At 41.8% G+C, this 26,892-nt stretch overlaps 1 protein-coding gene across 1 annotated transcript in view; it reads right to left on the bottom strand.

The window, feature by feature from the left end:
- LOC107282449 (protein tweety homolog 1-like) overlaps nt 1-26,891 on the bottom strand; it is a gene marked incomplete at its 5' end in the record, with an annotated part of 85,342 nt that extends 58,451 nt beyond the window's left edge. The window contains one exon of the mRNA XM_015810226.1: nt 26,808-26,891. Coding sequence (XP_015665712.1) covers nt 26,808-26,891 — 84 coding nt within the window. The remainder of the gene's footprint in view (nt 1-26,807) is intronic.
- Between the last annotated feature and the right edge of the window lies 1 nt (nt 26,892).

A 26,892-nucleotide genomic window follows, 5' to 3' on the forward strand; every position in this document is an offset into this window, starting at 1 on the left:
TTCCAAGTTACAACGGCACTGAAAAAAGTGACTTGTGACTGTTTTCCACACTCACCGCCGTTGCAGCCTCCCCATGGTCACATGATCAAAATTTGGACGCTTAGCAACTGGTTCCTATTTATGATGGTTGCAGTGTCCCAGAGTCACGTGATCGTTTTTTGCGATATTCTGACAAGCAAAGTCAATGGGGAAGCCAGAATCACTTACCAACCATGTACTAACTTACTGCAGAGATTTGATTAACAACTGTGGCAAGAAAGGTCATAAAATCAGGCAAAACTCACTTAACAACTGTCTCACTTAGCATAAATTAGGGGCTCAATTGAGATTGTAAGTTGAAGACTACCTGTACTACAGTTAAAGATTTTATTGCTTATTTAAATCAGATTCTATAGTATACTTATTTTGCTCGCATTGTCTAGTTTTGATTTCCAAATGAAAAATAACTTATAAAAATACATACTGAGGCCAGAGCCCCAATCTTTCAAAAAGCACAAAAGGTTTCTTAGAAATATTTGACAAATATGCTCAAAAACATGACTTCCTGCAGATCTCCATTGTTTTATGGATTTTGGAGAAGTCAATGAGTATCCCAGTTATTACTGTTTAGCTTAAAAAACATTCAATCTACTGTGAGCCATTTGTCACCATAATAATATTCCTCCTTCAATCCTACCTCCATGGAGTCCTTGGTGCTCTCTGAGTTTGGTGGTTTTGTTGCAGACATTTCATTACCAAACTAGGTTACATGATCAGTGCTAGTGATGTCAGCTCTAGCACTGATGATGTTACCTAGCTTGGTAATGAAACATCTGCCAGAAAACCACTAAGCTCAGAGAGCACCAAGGACCCACAGTTCAACCCTGAACTACCAACATTCTCTTCTATCAATCCAGCCTCCATTTTCTTTCCCTTTCCCTAAAAGTGACTGGTTCATGCCATGATCCTCGTGGATGGGATGTCCTTTGCCCCTCTTCCTGCCCTGGGAGATACCCGTGCCTTCTTTTATAGTTAAAAGCTCTTGAAATTTATTCCTGTGCGATCTTCTATCCGGTTACGACCACTGGGAAGTCCCTGTAGCCCAGGGGTAGTCAACCTTGGCTCTTTTATGACTCGTGGACTTCAACTCCCAGAATTCCTGAGCCAGCTGGCTCAGGAATTCTGGGAGTTGAAGTCCACGAGTCATAAAAGAGCCAAGGTTGACTACCCCTGCGTGTAGCCTATAGCCTGCCAGATGTTATGCTGAAGTCTTCTGGCCAGCAGCCCTACTGGTAGGATCAGGATAAGGAATACCAGAAACTGGAGTTCAGCAAAACTGAAGGGCCTCAGCCCCCCCCCACACACACACATTATAAAAGGATACAATAGAATAATAGTACTAATAAGAACAACAAATTCAGTGGAATCTAAAGCTTCAGTCCCATTTCCACTTAACTTGACAATGAGCCAAATAAAACAGAATTAGGATTCCTTTGGGGTAAACGCACACTGTGTCCTTGCTTTATTGTTGAACTCAGAATTTGAGCGTTTGGAAACACAAAGGCTTGAATATTTTAAAGTAGCACAAAATACAAACAGTCCTGCATTGTTTAGATGTTAACCCTGGCTGTACAGACTTACCCAGATACCAAAAGCCACCCTCTGTTTATATCTTTAGGGGTTCTGGGCTGGTTTACAACTTCTGTGCAGATGTCCTCCAATCCTTGACATCTGGAGAAGGTGGTTAACAAACCTATGGACTACTTACAGGTGGTCCTCGACTTACAACAGTTTGCCTAGTGACCAAAGTTACAATGGCACAGAAAACAGTGTCTTATGACCATTTTTCACACTTATATCCGTTGCACCCTCCCCATGGTCACATAATCCTAATTCAGACAGCTTGGCAACTGACTCATCTTTATGACAGTTGCCGTGTCCTGGAGGTCATGTGATCGCCTTTTGTGATCTTCTGGCAAGCAAAGTCAAAGGGGAACCCAGATTCACCCAAGAACCATGTCACTAATTTGACAACTGCATTCACTTGCTTAACAACTATGGCAAAAGAAGGGGCAAAATTCACTTAACAAATATCTCACTTAGCAATAAATTTGGGGCTGAATTGTGGCCATAAGTCGAGAACCACCTGTAAATATTGATTTTTTTTTCATATTTTTCTTCCTGCTCCTTTCCCATCCAGGATTATTTGACAGTTTTTCCCGCTGATGTCCGGACTCAGAATACAGCAGGTTCCAAGTGCCGTCCTGATGACTGAGATGTCTGAGGGGTAGATCTGGGCATGAGTAAGAGTATTTATTTGCTTCATGCGCCCTCTCTCTTTACCTCTCCCTCTGACAAACAGATTACAGGCAATCTGACAATTTGCCTGGGCTGAGACTCCACAATCTGTGCCTACAGCAGCTGGCGCAGGCAGGGAGTTGCTGGTGGTAAAATCTGTTCCTAGCCTTTCAAGCCTGAAAACATTTTCAATCACCAGAACTCATCTAATATCTATTCAAGGCTCACAGAGGCCCCTGCAGTCATCCATTTTCACCCAGAACTGATCTATCGCTTCACAGAAAGGTATTTACCATCTTCCCTTCCTGCAGATGCTATTCATCCAATGTGCACTAGCCTTGGCCTACCTGCTCACGTTTGACGCCCCTATTCACAAACCAGATATGCCATCTCAAACACACGCTGTTCGCTGACTGATCATTCCTCTTCTCACTCTAAAATCTTTAATTCCTTGCTAACCTCTGACAGCCAAAATTAGACCGAGTGCATCAACTTTAGCACTTACACAGGGCAAAGAGGTTTATATTCTACAGGACAAAAATTACAATAAAAATAGCAGAGGTTAGATTATTACTATGAGAACCCAGATCCAAAACAAATGCACCAATTCTTACCAGTGTGGCTCAATCAATTAGAATAGAGCTGGAAGGAACTTGGAGGTCTTCTAGTCCAGCCACCTGCTCAAGCAGGAGACCCTATACCGTTTCAGACAAATGGCTGTCCAGTCTCTTCTTAAAAACCTCCAGTAATAAAGCACCCACAACTTCTGAAGGCAAGCTGTTCCACTGGTTAATTGTTCTCACTATTAGAAAGTTTCTCCTTAATTCCAAGTTGCTTTTCCCCTTGGTTAGTTTCCATCCATTGTTTCTTGTCTTGCCTTCTGTTGCTTTGGAAAATAAGTTGAGCTTCTCTTCTCTGTGGCAGCCTTTTGTAGGTATTATAATCCTGCTAGTAATGGTGTGGCTCCAGAATTAGTAATGTTTAAAAGAACTGTTTTCCTAAGCATGGTGCTTTACATATGTGTAGGATTTCAACTTCCCCACAAACACATATCTAGTGTATAAAGGGCATGAGATCCTATATATCTGGAGGGCAAGAGGATGGGGAAGGTCTGTTTTTGGGTAATATCTCTAATGTTGTGTCCATGTAGGCATTACTTGTGTTCTTATGAAGTGGTCTTTTAGAGGTGGAGCAATGTAGACATGACTGATTAGGGAATTCTGGGAGTTGAGGTCCACATATTTTCCAGTGGCCAATGTTGAGAAATACTGGTCTACATTGCTCCACTACCTTATAAGAACACAAGAAAATCCTTGCTGGATCAAAACATATCTTTTCTTTTTTCTGACAGAAAAAAGGTTCACAAGCAGGACACGAGGCATAGGACTGTCTTCTAGTGTTCTCCAGCAACTGGAATTCAGAAGCTGCTATTGCTACTGGATCTTGTATGTAGCCATCATGCTTAATAGATTCTGGCAGCATTATCCTCCATGAATTTGTTAGCAAGTACCTGCCCATCACTTAAGATTTTCCTTGGAAGGCCTTCTCTTGAAACTTTAATAAAGAAAAGTCTTCTGATAAAGTGGAATGCCACAAACACTTACATCGTAATAAATTTGTTAGCTCTGAAGAAATCACCAGATATTTTATTGCTTATGTTGCAACATTTGGGAGACACAGTTATCTTTCTGGAACCTCTGCTAAAGCATGTTCACCTTTTAAAAAATATTTTAAGTGCCATATGCTTTCAGTGCTTCCAAGTATTTGTTTATTCATTAGATTTTATTCCATTGAATGTAACCCTATAATACCAGGATATGGTAGGACTATGATATTTGGGTGGCAAACCTTGGATATCCTTTAGATGGCAGCAAAGAGATGCTAAACCAGTAATATTTGCTGCCAATTTATGGTCATCTGGATATCTGCAGATATCACAGTTCTAAATAAGCTGAATAGGAAAGCAAGTTTTTAGAGGGCAGCTAGGTTAAAATGGAGGCAAATGAGTGACTCTTGAGAAGAACAGATCAAGATTCAATGGGTCAGGATTCACCTGTATGGGTTGTTTGTAATGCCAAGGGAAAAATCATAAATATTGGGCAAAGACATCCTGTGAATGTATAGAATGCTTTTTACATCAGCATGGAGCATTTAGAAACAGCTTCCTTCTATCTGGTGCTGGGAAGAAGGGTATCCAATGCAGTCTTGGAGATAAGCTTGAATTCAGGGCTAAGATGTTTAGAGTAGGTTGCTACAGAAAGGAATCTATGGGTTCTCTCCCTGTCATTTGAGTCTCATCCATCTCTCCTGCACACACATATCATCAGCAAATTGGATCAGCTGCAGCTGTGAGGCTTGGCCTGACCTACATATCAGAACTAGCACGCTCAACTCCTTGCTAGCTGTAGTAAGGGAAATTACTCCCACAAATGTCCTCCTCCTCACTCACAGACTGTGATGGTGGTGTGCAATTCCAGAATTACTCACAACTTTCCCCTGGCAGCTGAGCAAGAGAAGTTTCCCATGTCCCTGGCTTCAACTCTCTGTGCTCTTTCTGGTATCACACGCAATATTTACTTTTTCCTAGCCCTGAAAAATCGCATTTCTTCTGCCGGTAGAGACTTCTTTTCTTATGAGAGATGAATTTCACATAGTCTATGAAAAAGTTTGGTAGGAAGATGAACCAGCTGTGGGAATTATAAATGTCTATGGAGACTCTCAGTCATCCAGGTCATGGTTGTCCCAAAGGTGCTATTTTCAAAATCTTTGTTTTTTTCCTTTGAACACATTTCACTTCTCATTCAAGAAGCTTCATCGGTTCTGGCAGAATGATGATGGTGGTGGTGGGGCTGGAAGGATTAGTTCAGTCAGGATGGAGGTGGAATGGAAGGATTGTACTTCTTTGCAGTTATTTGGTTGTTAGCACTCTCTCTGAGAGCTGTTAAGACCACTTGGGGGTTTATCTGTGCCCACAGGGTCACCTGAATCAGAGTGCAAATGAATGTAGAATCTTCTTGGAACTTCTAAAAGGACTGTTGTAGACAGGAGATAGGTGGTGTCTTATCTCTCCCCGTCTGTGAGAGGGGTTGTTCAATTTTAACCTAAATCTGGGGTTCCCAGCCCCCAAGATGTGGCCCACTACTGGGCTGTGAGCTGTTAGGAACTGGGTCGCAGAAGCGGCAGGTGAGCACACAAACACGCATCCCCACTTACACAAGCAGTGGGCGAGCACATGTCCGCAAAGCTGGAAAGGTTAGGGAACTACAACCTAGATGGCCTCTTTTACCCCTCTTTCAAACCAATGGTCCTCTCTATCCAGAATGTGGACTTTGAATAAGACACTTTGAACAGAATTATACTTTGCTTCTTCAAAGAATGAGAAGAAAGCACTCGGATATCTCTTGTTTTGATTCTTTTAGACATAAAGGCACAATCTGTATTTTGAGGGAAGGGAAAGCACAGGTAGGAAACTGAAAATGCCTCATTCAAATTGGAAAGAAAAACCAAAACTGCCCCGTGCCTTAAAACATAGATCTATCTTAAGGCAGGGGTCCCCAACCCCCAGTCCATGGACCGGTACCGGGCCGTGGCATGCCAGCAACCGGGCCACACAAACAAGCAAAGCCCCATCTGCGGGATGTAGGCAGCACACAAAACCACGCACCCTCCGGTCCACGAAAAAACCTCTCTCCACAGAACCGGTCCCTGGTGTCCAAAAGGTTGGGGACCTCTGTCTTAAGGTACTGTGCATGGCAAAGAAAGGTTTTACTTATCACAGGAAGCTACAATATAATTTGTTCCTTTCCTATGTTGTGATTTGTGGTTTACTATTTTGTTCAAATGCAGTTACTCCAGTTAGAATCCTTAATTTATGACTTAGTGTGCTACGGGAACTCAGCCAACTCTGGTCTAATTATACTCGGTTTACTGTGTGAAATCAGCCATAAAGTTGGTTTGGTTTTTACTTGGCTCACAGTATACAAATTTGTAAAATGGGTTGGAGGAAGCTATATTGATATCAGAACAATTAAGGACTATGTTAAGTTGCCTCAGGGATGGAGTAAGGTGAGATTAAGGCACCATCCTGGTAGAAAAAAGAAAAGAGTTGCTAAGGAGTGTTTGTGGCAGGGAAGGCAAGGCAAAAACCCTGAGCCAAAGAAAAATAAACCAAATTATGCTCACCATATTATTTCCACCGTCTGCCATTCCCATCTTAGCTAACTATATGATTCCTCTGATATAAAGCTAGTTGATTTCATTTGATTGTCTTAAAAAGCATAGCCAAAAGTCATATCTTCCAATCCTAATTTCTCTGATTGTTGGAACCTGCTTTTGTTGTCAATGGGGTGACAATGATGCACTCTCCATTTTATACAGATGTTGTGTAAAGACAATGGAGCAAGTTAGATTCAAGGAGAAAAGATTCTTTGGAACATGCAGAGATGTTCTATATGATTCCTCTATATCAAGGGTGTCAAACTGCCGGACATGTCATGAGGAAACCGTACCCACCCCATTGCCGGCGTGCGACATCACGTGACATCGCGAGTTTAACATGTCTGCTCTATATGATGGTGCCTATATGTTTTGCTAGGGTCATCCCTCCACCCTTCGCAGCTTTGGCCCAATCCATGTTTGGTTTGGTTCAAGGATTGCTGAAATGTTCTAAGTGAGCATTCCCATGTACTTTGAACCACTCCTATCTCTTCAAGTCCAAACTGATGTCCACTTGTTTCTCCAGGCTTCTGGAGTGTAAGCAAAAGAGATTGGACAACCCTTTGTCTGAAATGGTGGAGGGGTTCCTGCTTGAGCAGGGGGTTGGACTAGAAGACCTCCAAAGTCCCTTCCAAGTCTGTTATTCAGATGCTTCAAGCATCCATTTCGCCCTTCAAATGATTTTTATTCCCTTCCAAAATGAGCAGTGACCCCACCACCACTTTTGAAGTAAGTGTGGCTCTTAACGTGTCTCCCAGTGTCAAGAAGGTAGTCCTTGGTTCAAAGGATGCGAGAATCGGTATCCTTTTTTGGTGACAGTTCCATGCTACAGAACTATAGCAAGGAGACATCTTCTCAGCATTGGGAATCTCAAGTCTATGTATTAAATTGCAAAACATTATGACAACAGAAGATTCTTTTCTAAGCAGAAAGATTTTTACAGGCAATTTCTGCTAATGCTCTTTTAAATTAAAATTTCTCTCTTGAGCATCTACCGCATACGCCATGCAGTTATCTGAGGATTTGTACTGAATAAAGTATCCACAGCTGTGAAGAACATGTAAAACTGAATTACATATGGGCAGACTTGGTTCTCTTGCAATCAGTATGCCCTGCCTAATGAATAATCATAGTTCTTGATCATGTAATAATAATAACAACAACAACAACAACAACAACAACAACAACAAAACAACAACAACAATAATAATAATAATAATAATAATAATAATAATAATAATAATAATAATAATAATAATAATAATAATAAAGTTTAAAGGGACCTTGGAGGTCATCGAGTCCAACCCCCTGCTCAGGCAGGAAACCCTACACCATTTCGGACAAATGGCTGTCCAGTCTCTTCTTAAAAACTTCCAGTGTTGGAGCATTCACCGCTTCTGGAGGCAGGTTGTTCCATTGGTTAATTGTTCTAACTGTCAATATTTAATATTGGCGTTGTTTTTTTTAACTACACCGTTTTTGCTTACCAGTCCCTTGAGGGAAGCAGAAATTGGAGACATTCCTTCCTCCCACCATCTTCTGGATGATTCTTTGAACAGATTTACAACCGATCCTAATCTGTTTGTTTTACAATACAATTCCTTGATTGGATTCTCCTTTATGGTAACAGCACATACTTTCTTTTAGCAGCAGCTGCTAAAATCAATGTTTCTCAACCTTGGCAACTTTAAGATGTGTGGATTTCAACTCCCAGAATTCCCCAGTCAGCATAGCCCAGGGGTAAGCAACCTTGGCTCTTTTATGACTCGTGGACTTCAACTCCCAGAATTCCTGAGCCAGCTTGGCTGGCTCAGGAATTCTGGGAGTTGAAGTCCACGAGTCATAAAAGAGCCAAGGTTGCCTACCCCTGGCATAGCCGATAGCAAAGCTGGCTGTGGAATTCTGGGGGTTGAAGTCCACACATCTTAAAATTGCCAAGATTGAGAAACACTGGTAAATAAAATGGATAAGACGGTACATGAATCAATTATCATCCTGTCAGAATAGACCATCTGGATTTCTCTGCCCTGGATCAGAACAAGATCCATCTCAGAGAGCATTCTTTCTAACAAGCCTAACAAACAGCAAATAATATAGAATCCAAAAACTTGGCTAGTGGACTGCAATCTCCTTACAATTAGCCCTTAAATGTGGATTTTTAGAAGCAGCATATTTAGGATAATCAGCATTAAAATTATCGCTTTTACAGTAGGAAGAGGTAGATTAGAGGTTGGCAAGGGAATATGAATATGCTCACCTGGTGCCTGTATTCTAGATTTGGAAGGATGTCATAGTTTCCTCCTACATCTATGCCATCCCATGAACCTGGGTAGCTTCCTTGACAGTGTAACAACATTCCCAAGCAGTACTATAATGGGGTTTCTTGAAGCCGCTATTTCAATGCTGCAACAGTTTCAATAGGAAATTCTAAATCAGGACTGTCAAACTCGCAATGTCACGTGACATGTCACGACGTATCCCGACTTTTTTGCCCTTGCTGGCAATGGAGTGGGTGCAGTTTCACCATGATGCATCCGGCCCATGGGTCAGCAGTTTGACACCCCTGTTCTATATAAACATTTTAAATGTCCTATAAAAACCAAGGCTCTCTAGGATGTAGGCCTGGTTGACAACTACAGGTAGTTGTCAATTCACTACAGGTAGTTCTCAATTCACAACTGAAACAGAGCCTGCCCATTAAAGTCATACATGTAACTGATCTGATTTCATGCCCTTTTTTGTGGTGATTGTTAAGCAAACGCTGTGGTTGTAAAGTGGTGGCTGCGGTCATTAAGTGTACATTACTGGTGTTAAGCAAACCAATGCTGTGCTGTGGAGCAGTTTTGCCACAAAAACCAGAAGTAATTATGGAGTTTTGGCAAAATCAGTCAATCAGAATAGAGCTGGAAGGGATCTTGGAGGTCTTCTAGTCCAACTCCCTGCTCAAGCAGGAGATCCTATACTCTTTCAGATAGGTGGCTGTCCAATTTTTTCTTAAAAACCTGCAGTGATGAAGCACCCACAACTTCTGAAAGCAAGTTATTCCACTGGTTAATTGTCCTCACTGTTAGGAAGTTTCTCTTTAACTCCATGTTGCTCCTCTCCTTGATTAGTTTCCATCATAAGTTGACCCCTCTTCTTTGTGGCAGCCCTTCAAATACTGGAATACTGCTATCAGTCCTTCCTAGTCCTTCTTTTCTCTAGACTGGCCATACCCAAATCCTGCAACCGTTCCTCATATGTTTTTGTCTCTAGACCCTTAATCATCTTAGTTGCTCTTCTTTGCACTTTTTCCAAAGTCTCAACATCTTTTTGTAATGTGGTGACCAAAACTGGATGCAGTATTCCAGGTGTGGCCTTACTAAGGATTTATAAAGCGGTAATAATACTTCACGTGGTTTTGTAAAACTGTTGTAAAACCTAGTCACGTGACTACAGGACACTGCAAATGACCATCAATCCTGGCTGATGGCCAAGTGCTTGACACGCAGTCATGTGACTGGAGGAGGCTGCCATTAGAATTTTGGAACTGGATCATAAGTGCGCCCAAGGAAGTCCATCATAACATTGAATGGTCACTGAGCAGCTGATCATAAACTGAGGACTACCCATATACCATAACGTAGGCCTTGTCTGTTTCTAGCATTCTGACTCCAACCAGCATGATTTCTGAACTGTGATTTGCAGCTTAGCATTCTGATCAATTGTGGTTTAAGTAAACCATGGGTTAATGCAATAGATGAATACAGGCAAAGAGACACTCAACTGCATTAAGGGAAATATAAATATATATAAATATAAAAGGTCTCACTGAGGCAATCTTTTAAATTGTCCACTATGCCATTGAATGAAACTGTGTTGCAGACAACCTGGGCACTGTACAAATTTAATTGGCTAGACAAGAACTGCGTCAAAGGGGGGGGGGGGTAGAGGGAGCAGATGGGCATTAGGATCTCTCTGCTGCCCACCGAGTAGTAGCCAGGACTCCGGCAGCCCCCTGCAGCAGGGCTTAGTAGTGGGAGATTGAAAGATAATCTGACCATTGCTTACTGGAGCCACAAAGAGGTATTAATTAAAGTTCTAAGAAGTCTGCGCAAATGAACCAGAAGGTGTAAAGAGAGCTGTGAAGAGGTGCCAGGTAAAAAGCTGTAGCTAGGATATTTTAAAGAGCTGTAAAAAAAAAAGTGCTTGTGGCACAGAAGAAGAAAAGGAGTTTTGTTTTGATATCTCCGTTCTGTGTCTCCAAAAAGAAGGTTAGAAAAAGACATCCCACGTTTTACGTGATTGGAAATCTCAATTTCTTAAACTGAATTACCCAACACTGAGTTGGGTACACAGCCTGCACATTTCATATCTGCTTCAAATACAGGTAGTCCTCGACTTATAACTATTCGTTTAGCAAATAGTTCGAAGTTACACCAGCCCTGAAAAAAGTGACCTATGAGCAATCCTCACATTTACAACTCTCAGCAGCCCTAGTGCTTGGCAACTAGTATGTATTTATAATAATAATAATAATAATAATAATAAAGTTGGAAGGGACCTTGGAGGTCATCGAGTCCAATCCCCTGCTCAGGCAGGAACCCTACACCATTTCAGACAAATGACTGTCCAGTCTCTTCTTAAAAACTTCCAGTGTTGGAGCATTCACCGCTTCTGGAGGCAGGTTGTTCCACTGGTTAGTTGTTCTAACTGTCAGGAAGTTTCTCCTTAGTTCTAGGTTGCTTCTCTCCTTGATTAGTTTTCATCCATTGCTTCTCGTCCTGCCTTCAGGCACCTTGGAGAATAGCTTGACTCCCTCTTCTTTGTGGCAGCCCTGAGATACTGGAACACTGCTATCATGTCCCCCCTCGTCCTTCTCTTCGTTAAAGTAGACATACCCAATTCTAGCAACCATTCCCTGTATGTCTCAGGGTCATACGATCATCATCAAAGTCAATGAAGGAAGCCGTATTTGCTTCATGACTGCATGATTCACTTAACAAATGCAGCGGCTCGCTTAGCAACTATGGCAAAGCTCATAAAATTTCATGTGACGCACTTAACGACCGTAAAAAAAAATCAGGGGTAACTTACTTAACAACTGCCTTACTTAGCTAGGGAATTCTGGTCCCAGTTGGTGTTGTAAGTCAAGGACTATCTGTGTGCAATTCTGTGATATCCACGGTGTTTTTTAAGCAATGAGAAAGTGAGAAAAAAACCCAAATCAAAGCAGATTCTCTATGGAGATTCTCCGTCATGGTTGTCCCAAAGGTGCTTTTTCAAGAGGCAACTGGACTTTCTTGTTTTTCTTTGAAGACGTTTCGCTTCCCACCAATAGCCCTCTCTCAACAGGGGTGGGGGGGATACAACATCATCTATCTCCAGTCTACAACACAGTCCTTTCAGCAGTTCCAAGAAGGCTCTACACCCATTTGCATCACTCAGGTGACCTTGAGGACACAGATAAGACCTCCAGGTGGCCTCAAAGATTCTCTAAATGAATGCAAATGACCAGCTGTCTGCAAGGGATATAAATCCTTCCATTGCCCCACTATCCAGTCAGAGCTGAAGAAGCTTCTTGGATGAGAAGTGAAACGTCTTCAAAGAAAAACAAGGAAGTTTAGTGGCCTCCTGAAAAAGGACCTTTGGGACAAACAGGATTCTGGTAATTGGGCTTGGATGCTATGATGGAACTCAATACTCCATCTGTCTGGAAGGCTGAAATTCAGGTTATGATTCTAAAACATAAGGTAATAAGAAGTAGAATTGAGAAAACACCTCTTCCCTTATATTGTTACTACACAAATATAGTTGTTTTGTTTTCAATTCAATGTCCTCCACTGATGTTAGATTATAATTACAGATAGTCCTTGACTTACTACAATTGAGCCCAAAATTTCTGTTTCTAAGTGAGACATTTGTTAAGTAAGTTTTGTCCCATTTTACGACCTTTCTTGCCACAATTGTTAAGTGAATTATCGCAGTTGCTAAGCTAGTAACATAGTTGTTAAAAGAATCTGGCCTCCCCATTGACTTTGCTTGTCAAAAGGTCGCAAAAGATGATCACATGACCCCGGGACACTGCGACCGTCATAAATGTGAGTCAGTTGCCAAGCATCTGAATTTTGATCATGTGACCACGGGAATGCTGCAAAGGTGAAAAACGGTCATCAGTCATTTTTTTAGTACCGTTGTAACTTTGAACAGTCACTAAATGAACTGTTGTAAGTCAAGGGCTATCTGTACTGTGACACCTACTCATCATAGCTATTTTGAAAACCCTAATTTAGGGATTTTTGTTTTAAATACAAGGAAAACTATCTTAAATGTGAACTTTGACTCCTCCTGCAGTCTGGTCAGTCCAAACCCAGAACGTTCTGGAGATGCATCCTTGCCAAGTATTCTTCCTGATGGGTCAGTCATGTCTGGTCCATATCTGCAGCTGGGACAGGAAAATGGCTTCCACCAACTGACTCTGTCGGTGGGATTAGGGTTCCTTTTCTTAAAAGAGCATTACTAGAGAAAGTATGCCAAGGAATTGTCAGATTAGTAAGTGCTCGATTTATGACTGCAACTGAGCCCAAAATTTCTATTGCTAAACAAGGCAGTGCTTAAGTGAGTTTTGCCCTACTATACAAGATTTTTTTGGCCCAGGTGTTAAGCAAATCACTCCAGTTGTTAAGTGAATCATGCAGTTGTTAAGCGAATCTGGCTTCCCCCCCATTGACTTTGCTTGTCAAAACCAGCTGAGAAGGTTATAAATGGTGATCACATGACCCCTGACAATGCAACCATCGTAAATACATGCCAGTTGCCAAGCACCTGAATTTTGATCACGTGACCCTAGGGATGCCACAACGGTTGTAACGTGAAAAACGGTCATAAGTCACTTTTTTCAGGGCTGTTGTAACTTTGAACGGTTACTAAATTAACGGTTGCAAGTCGAGGACTAACTGTGTATTTCATTTTTTTCATCTCTTCATTGGATTTGCCTTGTGTACAGGTAGTCCTCAAGTTACAACTGTAATGGAGTATGCCCATCCCAGTCATAACTTGTGATGGTCGTAAAACGGGTCAATCACATGACCAATCTGATTTTTACGACCTTTTTTGTGGTGTTGTTAAATAAAGGCCATGGTGATTAAGCATATCAATGGTTCGCTATGACCGGGGTTTTGTCCAAAAAAGAAGTAAATGTTGTTTTTTTTCATAAAATGGGGTCATGTGACTGCAGGACGCTGCGAACGGCAGCAAATGTGGCCATGTTGCCAAGCACCTAAAATGTGGTCATGTGACTGGAGGGGGCGAATGTCAGAATGTTGAATCCAAGTCATAAATACCCCCAGGAAGGTCCATTGTAACTTTGGACAGTCGCTAATTGACTCGTCATAAGTCAAGGACTACCTGCCCTTGATTTGAATCATGACTCAAATCGCAAGCTCTGCATCTTTGGGGCAGGCCTGCAACATGTGAAATACATGTGGACAAGGCAAGGGGCTTGTGTTGTGATTGTGACATTGTGACTCTGCTAACATCACTCTACCCCCCCCAAAGCAACCCTGGATTGTTTAATCAATATGATAAATAAATAAATAAATAAATAAATAAATAAATAAATAAATAAATAAATAAATAAATAAATAAATAAATTTTCACACAGACTGAAAACCAGCACAATAGGAAAATAACAGAGATGAAATCTCTGCAAAATAACAACAAAATAACAACAAAACAAGAATACACACATGCAAGATATTGTTTTCTAAAAAGGTGCATGCCAAGACAGGGCCTATAGCCACCTGATTTTGCTATGCAAATAAGAATTGGCCTGATTGAAAGGAAAACGTGTCAGCCTCTTTTCTTCCTTCTAGGTAATGAATGTGTGTATGAAATCATAATAATATAGAAAGCTTGTATCACAGCATAGTTTTCATCATTCTGAACACCTGTTTCTTAATCTTGGCATCTTAAAGAGGTGTGGACCTCAACTCCCAGAATTCCTCTGGCTGAGGAATTCTGGGAATTGAGGTCCACAACATCTTCCAGCTTCCAAGGTTCAGAAATATTGTTCTGGGTTCACACTGTATTGCAGTGTGCAGCCAAAAAAGCTAAAACAAATCTTGGCTGTATAAACAGAGGCATAGAATCAAAATCACGTGAAGTGTTAGTACCACTTTATAAAGCCTTAGTAAGACCATAACTGGAATACTGCCTCCAGTTTTGGTCACCACATTACAAAAAAGTTGTTGAGACTTTGGAAAAAGTGCAGAGAAGAGCAACTAAGATGATTACAGGCTTGGAAACTAAAACATATGAAGAATGGTTGCAGGAACTGGGAATGGCTAGTCTAGAGAAAAGAAGGACTTGGGGTGACATAGTACAGTAGCAGTATTCCAGTATTTGAGGGGTTACCACAAAGAAGAGGGGGTCAACTTATTTTCCAAAGCACCAGGAGGCAAGACAAGAAACAATGGATGGAATCTAATCAAGAAGAGAAGCAACCTGGAATTAAGGAGAAACTTTCTAACAGTAAGAACAATTAACCAGTGGAACAAGCTTGTTTTCAGAGATTGTGGGTGCTTCATCACTGGAGGTCTTGAAGAAGAGATTGGACAGCCACTTGTCTGAAATGGTACAGGGTCTCCTGCTTGATCAGGGGGTTGGACTAGAAGACCTCCAAACTCCCTTCCAGCTCTATTCTGATCGATCGATTGAACCATCTTGGTCACTCCCCAGACAACACTGATTTAACGAGCCAAAATCCAGTCTTGAAGTTTTTTAGACAATTTCCTTTTCTTTCAGGATTACCCAACACTTGTAGCATTCTCAGTTCTGTGTATTAAATGGAAAGAACTATTTCATTCAGTATTTTTCTTAACTTCTGCTGCCTAGAAAAGCTTTATAAAGTACGTGTACATTAAAAAAAATACAATGTGTGGCAAAGCAGATTAGTTGTAGCATCTCACTTCCTTACTAAATACCTGTGTCTGTCAAGGCTTTCAAAAATTCAAAGAAATGTATTTGCACTCAGTAACAGTCTGATGTATTTGCCCTCTCTACTTAACGAGGCAATAGCTAAGCTGATGTATTTCCACATGCCTTTGCAGATACCTGTTAACCTCAATTAATTTTAACTCTGGTTGGTTTTTTAGCTCAGCATCTTGTGCAAACACAGTCCATTTGGTTAGGTTATAGGTTAGTGGATTGTACAAAGCCAGCAAATGAATTAATTCAGCAATCAGGTTAAACAGATTGCAGGCTCCCGCTATCACACCTGAGCAAAGCCTTGAGGAATTCCAGCACAAACGAGTTTAACAGTTTATGTCCCCAGCTCTACTGTATAATACTCCATGCTGCTTCTCGAATGCAACTCTTTTAAAGACTGGGATGATGAAGGAAAAGCTAATTCCCATGGGAAGTACAGTGGTACCTTGGTACTCAACTGCTTTGAAACTCATCAAATTTGGTACTCAACGTATTTGACATAAAATTTTTGTACCCAGTACAGGTAGTCCTCGACTTCCAACCATAATTGAACCTCAAATTTTTGTTGTTAAGTGCGACATTTGTTGAGTTTTGCCTGTTTTGCGACATTTCTTGTGACAGTTGTTTTTAAGTGAATCACTGCAATTTTAAGTTAGTAACCAAGTTGTTAAGTGAATTTGGCTTTCCCATTGACTTTACTTGTCAGAAGATCGCAAAAGGGGATCGCATGACCCCAGAACATGGCAACCGTCATAAATATGAACCAGTTGTCAAGCATCCAAATCTTGATCACATGACTACAGGGATGCTGCAAAGGTCGTAACTGTGAGAAATGGTCATAAGTTACTGTTTTCAGTGCCGTTGTAGTTTTGAGTGGTCACTAAATCAACTGTTGTAAGTTGAGGACTACCTGTACTCATCGTTTGTTTGGTACTCAACGCACAAGTGAGAACTTGTCGGTGTTGGCTGCCTTGTGATCCACTACATCAGGGGTCCCAAACCTGTGGGTCGTGGCCAGTACCGATCCGTGGCCTGTTGGCCATTGGGCTGTGGGAATGGCTGGCAAGTGCGCGCACATGTGCACGCACTCTCCCCACTCATGCTAGTGCCACCACGTGGATGCTAGAGGCCCCATTTGTGCATGTGTGGGGGTGTTAGCACCGCCACCAGCATCACACGGGCACTAGCACCCCATTTCTGCATGCATGCAGTCGCTACTGTCCCATTTGCACATGCACGTGAGTGCTAGCAGTCTGTTTGTGCATGGGCTCCAGTGCCACCACCAGCACCACTGGTGTGCATGCACCCATTTTGCTCATGCACGCATGCATGCACACGTACATTTCCCTGCTCCTCCCTTTCCCTCCGAGCCGCCAACCCGGAAACGTTGGGAAGCTCTGCACTACATTATTCCTTTGATTTTTTGATACTCATTTCACCTGCTGGAACCAATTAACAATGAGTACCAAGGTACCACTGTAATTATGTTGCTTGTTGGATGTCTTATCGTGTTGCCTCCCCCAATAACAAGGATTTCAAATTCAAACTAGTTGGGAAAATACTGAAGTCTAAGTACTCTGCCATGCAGTAGGTTGACAAAGCTGGGGCAGATCATAACAGGGCCAGTTTTTAATCATGGATTCAGAACAGTGATGGCTGTTGTTTTAAGAAATAGAGAAGGAATAGGAAGTATTATCAGCTTCGAACAGGCCAGTATTTCTCAATCTTGCAGACTTAAGATGCTGGCTGGGGAATTCTGGGAGTTGAAGCCCACATACCTTAAAGGGCTCAAGGTTGAGAAACACTGACCTAGGCCTAATAATTCACGGTGATTTATTCAACCGTTGTCCATTTTGTTAGTTAAAAACATCTATGAAAAGTTGTCAGTGAACAAATGAAGCTGACTAAAAGCATCACTGTATACTGTATAAGTATACTCAGCCCACCCGTTCATAAATGTTGTGAAGACCCTTAGAAAAGCTAACCATTTTCATAAAGGCTTTTTGTTACACTCCTCTATCCAATTTATAGACCTAGTATTATGGCTGTGGACAGTCTACCCCTCCAAGAAAGAGAATGTGATCTGGCATCATTCAGCTCACGTGCTGAATAGTTCCATAGAAAACAACTCAACAAAATTTTCAATCAGTGGGTTGTGTTGTTCACACTGGCCTCAGTATACTTTATGCCCCCATTTCCCTTTGGTCAATTTCAACAAATAGGCCTCCACCACTTGGTTTATCACTGCCCATGTTTTTCTCCTGAATTCAAGAAGTCTACTCACCTGCCTTTTTATTCTCATAATTTCCTAGTAAGTCACCTGCAGAGATGATTGAAGGGGAAATACTGTTTACAGGGGGGGAAAGGGGGGACAAGCTAATTTTAGTTTTAATTAATTATAAGGCTGGAATGGGGACCACAAATCACATCACAATGGCACACTTCGGAGCTCCATGTCATTTGTATTAAAAAGGACGTCCAACAGCAGATTGTGAAAACAACTCAGATTGGGGAAGCAGTTACTGTCATTCCAGCAGTTACAACTATACTAAAAAGCCCAAATTAAGAGTATTTGTTGATTTTTTTTTCATTTGGGATATTTAAAGTTAAAGCATGTTTAACACAGATGTCATCTTAATTTCAGGTCATGCTTCTGTGAAGTTTATTGCTCAAACTGATGTTCATTCTTTGAATTATTTATGAAGGTATTTTTGCTGAATTATATATATTTTATGAAGCAGAAATATTAATTCATGAGTATCACAGAAAAAGTAGCAAAAATTGGCCACAGCTAAATTTTAAAATGAGAAATCTACAGAATTGTTATTATTTTATGCATACCACCTACATCTGGAGCTATATAAACCTTTGTCCTCTGCTAAACATAAACTTAAATACTGTTAAGTGTAAGCAATACAGAACTGTCCACAAGAAAATATATTAAAAAATCAAGATGGCAGCAATCATACAGTGAAAACTCTTCTCCATTTTTATATACTTTGTCAAACATTAAAAAGGGACAAGTTTTGGTTCACAGGACTGTGGTCACCGTCTTTTTAACCCCTTTTATACAGATATCCCTCAGCTTTATATTTCCACAAAATTCTTTTTAGAACATCACATTGTAGATTACAATGATTTTCAAACTGGGAGAGAAATGTCGTAAATATTGTACCATCTACTTGGGATATAAATGGGAAGGCATAAATGGATTCCATTCATCACAACATTTAATTTTCTTTTTCTGAATTCCATAATTCAAAGTGGTCATCAATGGCTGCTTTTAGCTCGTTATTTTGTTTTGCTTATGCTTCAAATTGTTTTAATTTAGTATTTCATTTTGGAAGCCACTCAAAGTCTGCCGGAATGGGCCGTTATAATAAATTTAAGGCAATAAGAACAGAAGATGAGATTCCTATTTACAGAAGGAGGGTATCATCTTCATCACAGGACAAGCTTATTCATCTTACTTTATTAAATTGTCACTTTGATTAAATCTATGAAATTGGAAGACTCCTGGTAGAGATAGTTTTAAAAAGTGATTGGCATAAAAAGTATATTGGGGTTCTATCTCCCATAGAAGGTCCACAAGGAAGATTTTACAAATAAAATCCTATCTTTTAGTCTTTGATAAGGCTGGCCAAATTCTCTACTATCTGTTCTCACTATAGATCTCATTGCTTGATTAAAAACAGATGCTAAGATGCTATCAACTAAGTTTGTTTGTTTGTTTGTTTATAAAATGTATTGATTACCAAAAAGTAACTCTGGCAAAATTTACAGACATAAAAAAATACATCTACATTAAAACATGAATAAATTAAAACCGAACATTAAAACCTAAGGACACGTGGGGAGGGTGGGGGCAGAATGGGGGGAGGTGGGATTTGTTGAATGGGGGGAGATGGGATCTACCTCCACTGTGCTGTTCCCCCATTGTGGCCCTAGGCCAACTGGGAGAGCCAGGTCTTTAGGCCCTTACAAAAGGATAGGAGGGTTGGGGCCAACCTCACATTAGGGGGCAAGATGTTCCAGAGGGCAGGAGCAACAGCAGAGAAGGCCCTCCTCCTGGACCCGGCCAGCTGGAATATTCAGGCTGACAGAACTAGCGGGAATGGTTCAATCCCAGTAGGATGATATGGTCTCTCAAGTAACCTGGGCCCATGCCACTAAGGGCTTTAAAAGTGAAAAGTGAAAAGTTGGCCCCATACATTACAGAATGTTTTTCCAACTATAGCTCAAGCTGGATTTACCCTAGGCCAGGGATAGGCAACCTTGGCTCTTTTATGACTCGTGGACTTCAACTCCCAGAATTCCTGAGCCAGCCATGCTGGCTCAGGGATTTTGGGAGCTGAAGTCCACGAGTTATAAAAGAGCCAAGGTTGCCTATCCCTGGCGGACAGGTTTCTTATAATACTAGATTTTAAACTGATGTTCTTGCTTTAACTCAAAATAAATGAAACCCAGCAGATCTTATTCCTTCAAAACTAAAGATTCTGCAAAAGTTTTATACAGGTAGTCCTCGACTTACAACAGTTCATTTAGTGACCGTTCAAAGTTGCAACCTCATTGAAAAAATAGCAATAGCACTTAGACTTATATACCGCTTCATAGGGCTTCTCCAAGCGGTTTACAGAGTCAGCATATTGCCCCCAACAATCTGGGTCCTCATTTTACCAACCTCGGAAGTATGGAAGGCTGAAAGTGATTTATGACCATTTTCCACACTTATGACCATTGCAGCATCCCCATGGTGACGTGACCAAGATTCAACTGCTTGGCAACTGGTTATTTATAACAGTTGCAGTCCTGGGGTCCTGTGATCGCCTTTTGCGATCATCTGACAAGCAAAGTCAATGGAGAAACCAGATTCACTTAACAATCCCATTATTAATTTAATAACTGCAGTGATTCACTTGACAAATTGGAAAGAAAGGTTGTAAAATGGTGCAAAATTCACTTAATTAATTTCTCACTTAACAACAACGACCAGTTGTGGTCGTACCTGCATCGTGAATTGACAAGATTTATTCAGCTCTTAAATTAGGGATAATTATTAATAGTGCGCCTTCTCCTTGGTTAAACATATGTTGAAATACACGTCAGGGATGTCCTCTTTAATTTAGCTTTAGGACCCTTTTTGCAATTTAGGTAGAAATTGTAAAAATATAAATTAGATTGCCTGGGGGAGAAACATAGCACTTTATATTACGTTGATAATGTGCTTTGTCAGAAGACCAGAAATGTCTGTTCTTAATCTTACTGCATTCGCACATGAGTTTGGAATAATCTCTGATTACTTTTTGAACTGGTGTAAATCCCACTTGATGGTACTGGTCACCCTCTGACCCCTTTGCTTATCTTGGCAACAGAAGATTTCTCAGCTAGTAAACTTGAATTTACTCCTTGCTTGATGTCAGTACAGATCTAGACAGATGGTTGAAAACTCTCATGTGTATTTGAAGTAAGATAAATGTCATTACAATGAATACCACTCAAGACTTACTTTCCATATTTCCCATGTATTTCCATTACATAATTTCAAATAAATACAAAACACAATGGATACATTTCTTGGCAAGGATGTCCTATAATCTTTTCACTGAGTATATTATAGCTACTATTAAGAAAGGTGGTTTGAATGTCTCCTGCACCCTCCCCTCCCCTGTTCATCACTAAGCATTTATCTTAGCATCAGTTATTGACCAACATTAAAAGTATAAACATTTTCTCTTGGGGATTACTATTATGGTTCATCACACAGTCAGCCAGATGTTGTTCTGACTGGGTTTGGAATTTTTATCCACCTATCGAGTCCTTCCCAAGGACCTGGGATAGGGAGATGTTGATTTTTAATGGTGTTATAATTATCTTCGCAGAATGTAAGCTGTTCCAAGTAAAGCTGCCTTTTGCAATTGACCAATGGTGAGTTTGTCAATGCCAGTGATGTTTAAGTGGTGTTCCTGTTGTTGTTGTTGTTGTTGTTGTTGTTGTTGTTGTTATTATTATTATTATTATTATTATTATTATTATTATTATTATTATTATTATTATTATTATTATTATACCCCATTGAGACTAAGATCCTGACAAGTACTGTCATCCCTGTTTGTGTAGTTTCATATGTATGGTACACTTCAAGCTGCAAGTCATATATGGGAGATATTGGGTTGCAAACATGTTTATCCATGAGAAGCTTATGTTTATGGAAAAATCTAAGCTATATAAATGACTAGCATTTAATATGTCTTTTGGGTAAACTGGTCCTTTTATAACGTCATCCCGGATCCACTGAGCTCTGAGAAAACTTTTAAAAAGTTTTGCAGAACTAAAAAAAAAATCATTTGTCTCTGAGGGCTTCTTAGCAATATGTGCAGCTTAGATATTTGTTACCTCTTCTGATATGTCAGTCTTCCCAGGTAGACCAGACAGGAAAAAAACCCAAATAAACTAAAGCTACTTTACTGTAAAGCTACATTAACATAATCTAGCAAGTCTGAAAGTAAAATTCTCCCGCAATCACCTTTACAGCCCAAGAAACTAGGAAGGGTCCCTTCTGAGCCTTTTGTCCCACCCACTATGCAGCTATGGGCTATGCTGCCTCTTATCTGACTGCTCCCTAGGCAGCATCTCTTCACCCCATCTCACAAGATCATCCCCTTATATCAGTGATGGCGAACCTTTTAGAGATTGAGTGCCCAAAAACCACCCCGCCACCAGCCTGCCCCGCTTCACGCTCTGCCACTGTCCTGCCCGCCTGCAGGGCCACTCACCACCTCCATGGCCAGCCAGAGCAGATGGCCCAAGTGGCCTTGCAGTGCCATGGCAGCCACGCCCATACCCCGCAGCATCATCTGCACACAATGGGGCGCAAGAATGGAGTCTTGTACCTGCTGCCTGGCTGCCATCCTTGGCTGCACTGCTCCATGCGGGCCATGTCTGGGGGAGACAATCCTCCAGGGGGGCTGCTGGTGAGGAGGGGGCCGTGGGGGGAAGCGGGGATGGGGCAACAGTGCGCATGCCCACAGAGAGGGCTCCGATGCTGCTTCTGGCATGCGTGCCATAGGTTCGCCACCACTGCCTTATATCATTAAATTCCATCAAGTTAGACATTCAGGAACAATTATCTGTGGGTTCTAAGTCAATAATCCTTTTCCTTGAAGGATGTTGATGGAATTGATTTTACTTATTTCAATTTACTGCAGTTGGGACCAGCAACTCAGCTGCTATATGAAGCAGTCGCTAATTGAATAATCACGTAACCGTGACTGTGCTTATGATTTTATGTAGAATACATACTAACTGGTTGGAATGGCAAACACGTAACTGAGAGAAAGTCTATGCAAATGTTGTAAATGCAGGTATTGGTTGCAAAGTTACTTTTTCGGCATTGTGGTAACTGTGAATGATCACTGAGACAGTTGCTAAGTGAGGATTATGTGTATATGATTGCCTATCTCAAATCCATGACTCTGAATGTCTAACAACAGTTTTAAAAACACCATATAACAGCATGTAAAAATCAGTACACCCCTCCAGCAGCAAATTATCATAACCGTTGCACAAGCTCTGCCACACATCCAGAACCCTAAGCTTGGTGACACAATCATGCCAACAGGATTGATGCTACTCTAATCTCCAGAGTGATGATGTTCCAAAAGGAAGACACCATGACAAAAAAAGACTGTCTTCCTGGATCCTGCTGGATGACATTCTCTAATAGATGGGGTCCTGGACCATGACTGTTTCACTGGACCTGATGGCATGAGTAGGCTCATGCCATGAAAAGTTAATGGGTAATTATCAGCATCTCGGATTGAACTTAGAATCATATTGGCAACCAATGAAGTTCACATAATTGCCTGCATCACTGCATTTTATACCTGCTGCAGCTTCCAGATGTTCTCCAAGGGCAGCCCCCTGTTAAGCACATAGCAGTAGTTAATTTTGTGAGTTTTGAAATTGCTTATGTGCCATGAGGTCAGTATCAATAAGAGTCGTGGTGGCATGGTGGTTAAAATGCAGTGTTGCAGGTTGACTCTGCCCATTGCCAGGAGTTCGATCCTGACTGGCTCAAGGTTGACTCAGCCTTCCATCCTTCCGAGGTTGGTAAAATGAGGACCCAGATTGTTAGGGGAAATATGCTGACTCTGTAAACCGTTTAGAGAGGGCTGTAAAGCACTATGAAGCGGTACGTAAGTCTAAGTACTATTGCTATCAACTCTTCACAACCATCTTGTGTATTGGATCCAGATGCAGTTCAGTGGTGAGAAAAGTAGGTTCTGCACTTAGGCAGGGAAAACCAAATGTGCAGGTACAAAATAAGCAGTACCTGGTCAACAGTAATACATGTGAGAGTTGTAGGTGTCCTGGTGGACTACCACTTAAGTATGAGCCAGAAGTATGCTGCAGTTGCCCAAAAAGCCAATGCAGTCCTAGGCTGCATCAACAGAGGGATATTATCATGATCGCCATAAGTGATAGGGATTCTCTATATTGTACTAATGAGGCCACACTTGGAATACTGCATCCAGTTCTGGTCACCAAGATACAGAAAAGATGCTGAGGCCCTAGAAAGAAGGCAGAGAATAGCAACAAAGATGACAAGGAGCCTGCAGGCTAAATTGTACGATGAATGGCTAAGGGAACTAGGTAGGTTTAGCCTAATGGAGAGAAGACTTAGGGCAGGGGTCTTCAAACTTGGCCCTTTTATGACTTGTGGACTTCAACTCCCATAATTCCTCAGCCAGGCATGCTGGCTGAGGAATTCTGGGAGTTGAAGTCCACAAGTCATAAAAGGGCCAAGTTTGAAGACCCCTGACTTAGGGGGGTGACACAATAGCCATCTTCCAATATTAAGGGCTGTCACAGGGAAGAGCAGATTGATTTATTGCACCTGAGGGGAGGACAAGAAGCGGTTGCTGGAAGCTGGTCAGAAGGACATTCAACCTGGAACCAAGGAGAATTTCATGACACTGAGAACAATTAATCAATGGAACAGTTTGCCTTCCAGAGTTGTGGGTGCTCCATCTCTGGAGGGTTTCAAGAAAAGATTAGACCACCATTTCTCCAAGATGGTATAAGGACTCCTACCTTGGGCAGGGGAGGGGGGACTAGAAGGCTTCCAAGGTCTTCCCTTCCAACCCTGATCTGATACTCTGACATATTGAGAATAAAGTAAGCAATGTGAAATCAGTTCACTATGACCGTAACAAGATGTTAAATACATTAACAAGAGAATTGTTAGATCATGGACATTTTATGGGTCAAAATTACCACGGTGTTAGAGATATAATTCAGCAGCTGGAACATGAACTCATATGATTTGGTCTTGTCCTATTACTGTTGCAATATGAGTTGACACTGGTTTGGATCAATAGTGGTATATTAAGGAGGCATGTGATATTGGGTATATGACCAGGATTTGGTATCTACCAAGGTATCAAGAATTGTGGATTTTTTCAGTCATGGGTTTAGATAAAAGAGTTATAACATTAGTGGGAGAAATCTATACCTGATTTAAAGAAATGGATGGATATATGTTGTTTGTTAACACTAAAAAAATTTTTTTCTCTGACAGACGAAAAAAAGTTCTAAAAGATATAGTAGAACTTTTTGGAAATGTTTTATGATCGACCTTCCTTCCCTCCCTCCCTCCCTTCTCCCATTTGCTCTATGATTCGTGCTGTTATATGCATTTGTATTTTTTAGCAGTTTGCACAACACAATTACTTTAAAAGTGAACATTTTTAAATGGGCAAATATCTATCTATTCCCAGATATGTAGTTTCCCAAGTTCCTTAGGTCATATTTGATAAAAAGAAGCAAAAGATTGAGAAATAAAATGTTGGATTGTGACTAGCTAAATGGAAATACACAGGTGAGTGCTTGTAATTTTGTGCCCACCAGTTTGCTAAGCCATGTTTGCTTTAAACCACAGCTTGTTGAAAAAGTTACAAGTGCTTGTGTCACTCTTATTGCTACTTCATACATCATGGTTTACAAAGCAGAGTGGCTGAGTTTGCACAACATATCAAGACAAAACTCATCAAGTGATGGCTTGTGAAAATTGGTACAGATAGTATGGCTGCCATGTATTCTGTTATGCTAGATATGGCTGCTTTCAAGCAAACAGAGATGTTACTTGCGAATCCACCAAACACAGCACTGGTTGGTATCTACTTCCACAGCCTGTGCAGCACTTTTTCTCAGTGACACAACTGTTGGAACATTGCCAGCTATATCCACACTCGCTTGGTTCCTCTGAACATATCTTTCTATGGGACCTTCTCTAGATCAGTCTGTCTATAGAACTCAACTTCTAAGTAACCCCGCAAGGCAATCTTCCCCCAATGTTGCACCTTCCCGGTGTGTTAGATCTGTGATTTTCATGATTCCCACCAACATGGCCAAAGACATTCCATCACATCTGGAGGGCGCCAGGTTGAAAAAAAGGATACCACTAGGCTGGTTAAGGCCACTGAGTGTCACCAAACACAGGAGGAGGGCTATCCAAAATTCTGCACATTGTCAGATTCCCTTAAGAGAAGAATCTGAATTTTCTTGCCCACTGTAACCTCAAGGGAGATCATGGATGCTCCTCCAACTCTCCTCGGCTGCTCTTTCCTGCTGCCTTTCATCCCCATCCTCAGTTCCCTTACTCTGATCCCTTCCGTTTCCATTCCTTCTCCATCTCACCCTAGCCCAACTTCATTCCGATCTGCTCCTCCATCTTTCCCAGGGCTCCTCTCCCTCCAGACCACTCCCATCCCTTCGCCCCTCCCTTCACCTCCTCCACCCTGGGGTTTTCCAGTCCATCCTACCCCTTCCCAATCCTTTCCAGGAACCAGGCTGGCTCGCCCTTCCCTCTTTCCCTCCCTCCCTCCCTCCCCCCTTCGAGTCTCACTTTTTTTCCTCTGCCCCGGGGCTTCCCCCTTCCCTTCCTCTGCCCCGCACACTTCGCCTCTGCCCCATCCTATTCCGAGAGTCTCATTTCTCATCCCTCTTCTGCCCCTCTTGTCTTTCTTTGCCCCTGATCGCCCCCTCCCCCCATCCACCAAGATTGCTCGGCGCTGCGCTGCAGTTCGATTCGCGTTTTATTCAAGTCTCCCACTCCCGCCCCGCTTTTTTCTCTCTCTCTCTCGCTTTTTCTCCCGGCTTCATCCACCCGCCGCCTTCCCCCGCCTCCCGCCTCTCTCTTCTCCCCTCTCCTCCGTCCCCGGCTGCCTTGCCTGCCGGCTCCCCACTCTTGTCCTAGCGAGCCCCGGTCCCGTCTCTCTTCACTCCATGCCTTCGATGCCCACGTTCCCACGGGCGGTGGGGGGGGGGGAGGGAGGAGGAAGACTCACCTGCTGGTAACCCAAATCCTCTGGAGCAAATTCGCTCCCCGCCGCCTCGAACTGGAAGTTGATGTGCGGCGCCTGGTGCAGAAGG

Source organism: Protobothrops mucrosquamatus, unplaced genomic scaffold (genome assembly GCF_001527695.2).
Source record: "Protobothrops mucrosquamatus isolate PMUCROS unplaced genomic scaffold, P.Mucros_1.0 scaffold8, whole genome shotgun sequence".
Taxonomy (NCBI): Eukaryota; Metazoa; Chordata; class Lepidosauria; order Squamata; family Viperidae; genus Protobothrops; species Protobothrops mucrosquamatus.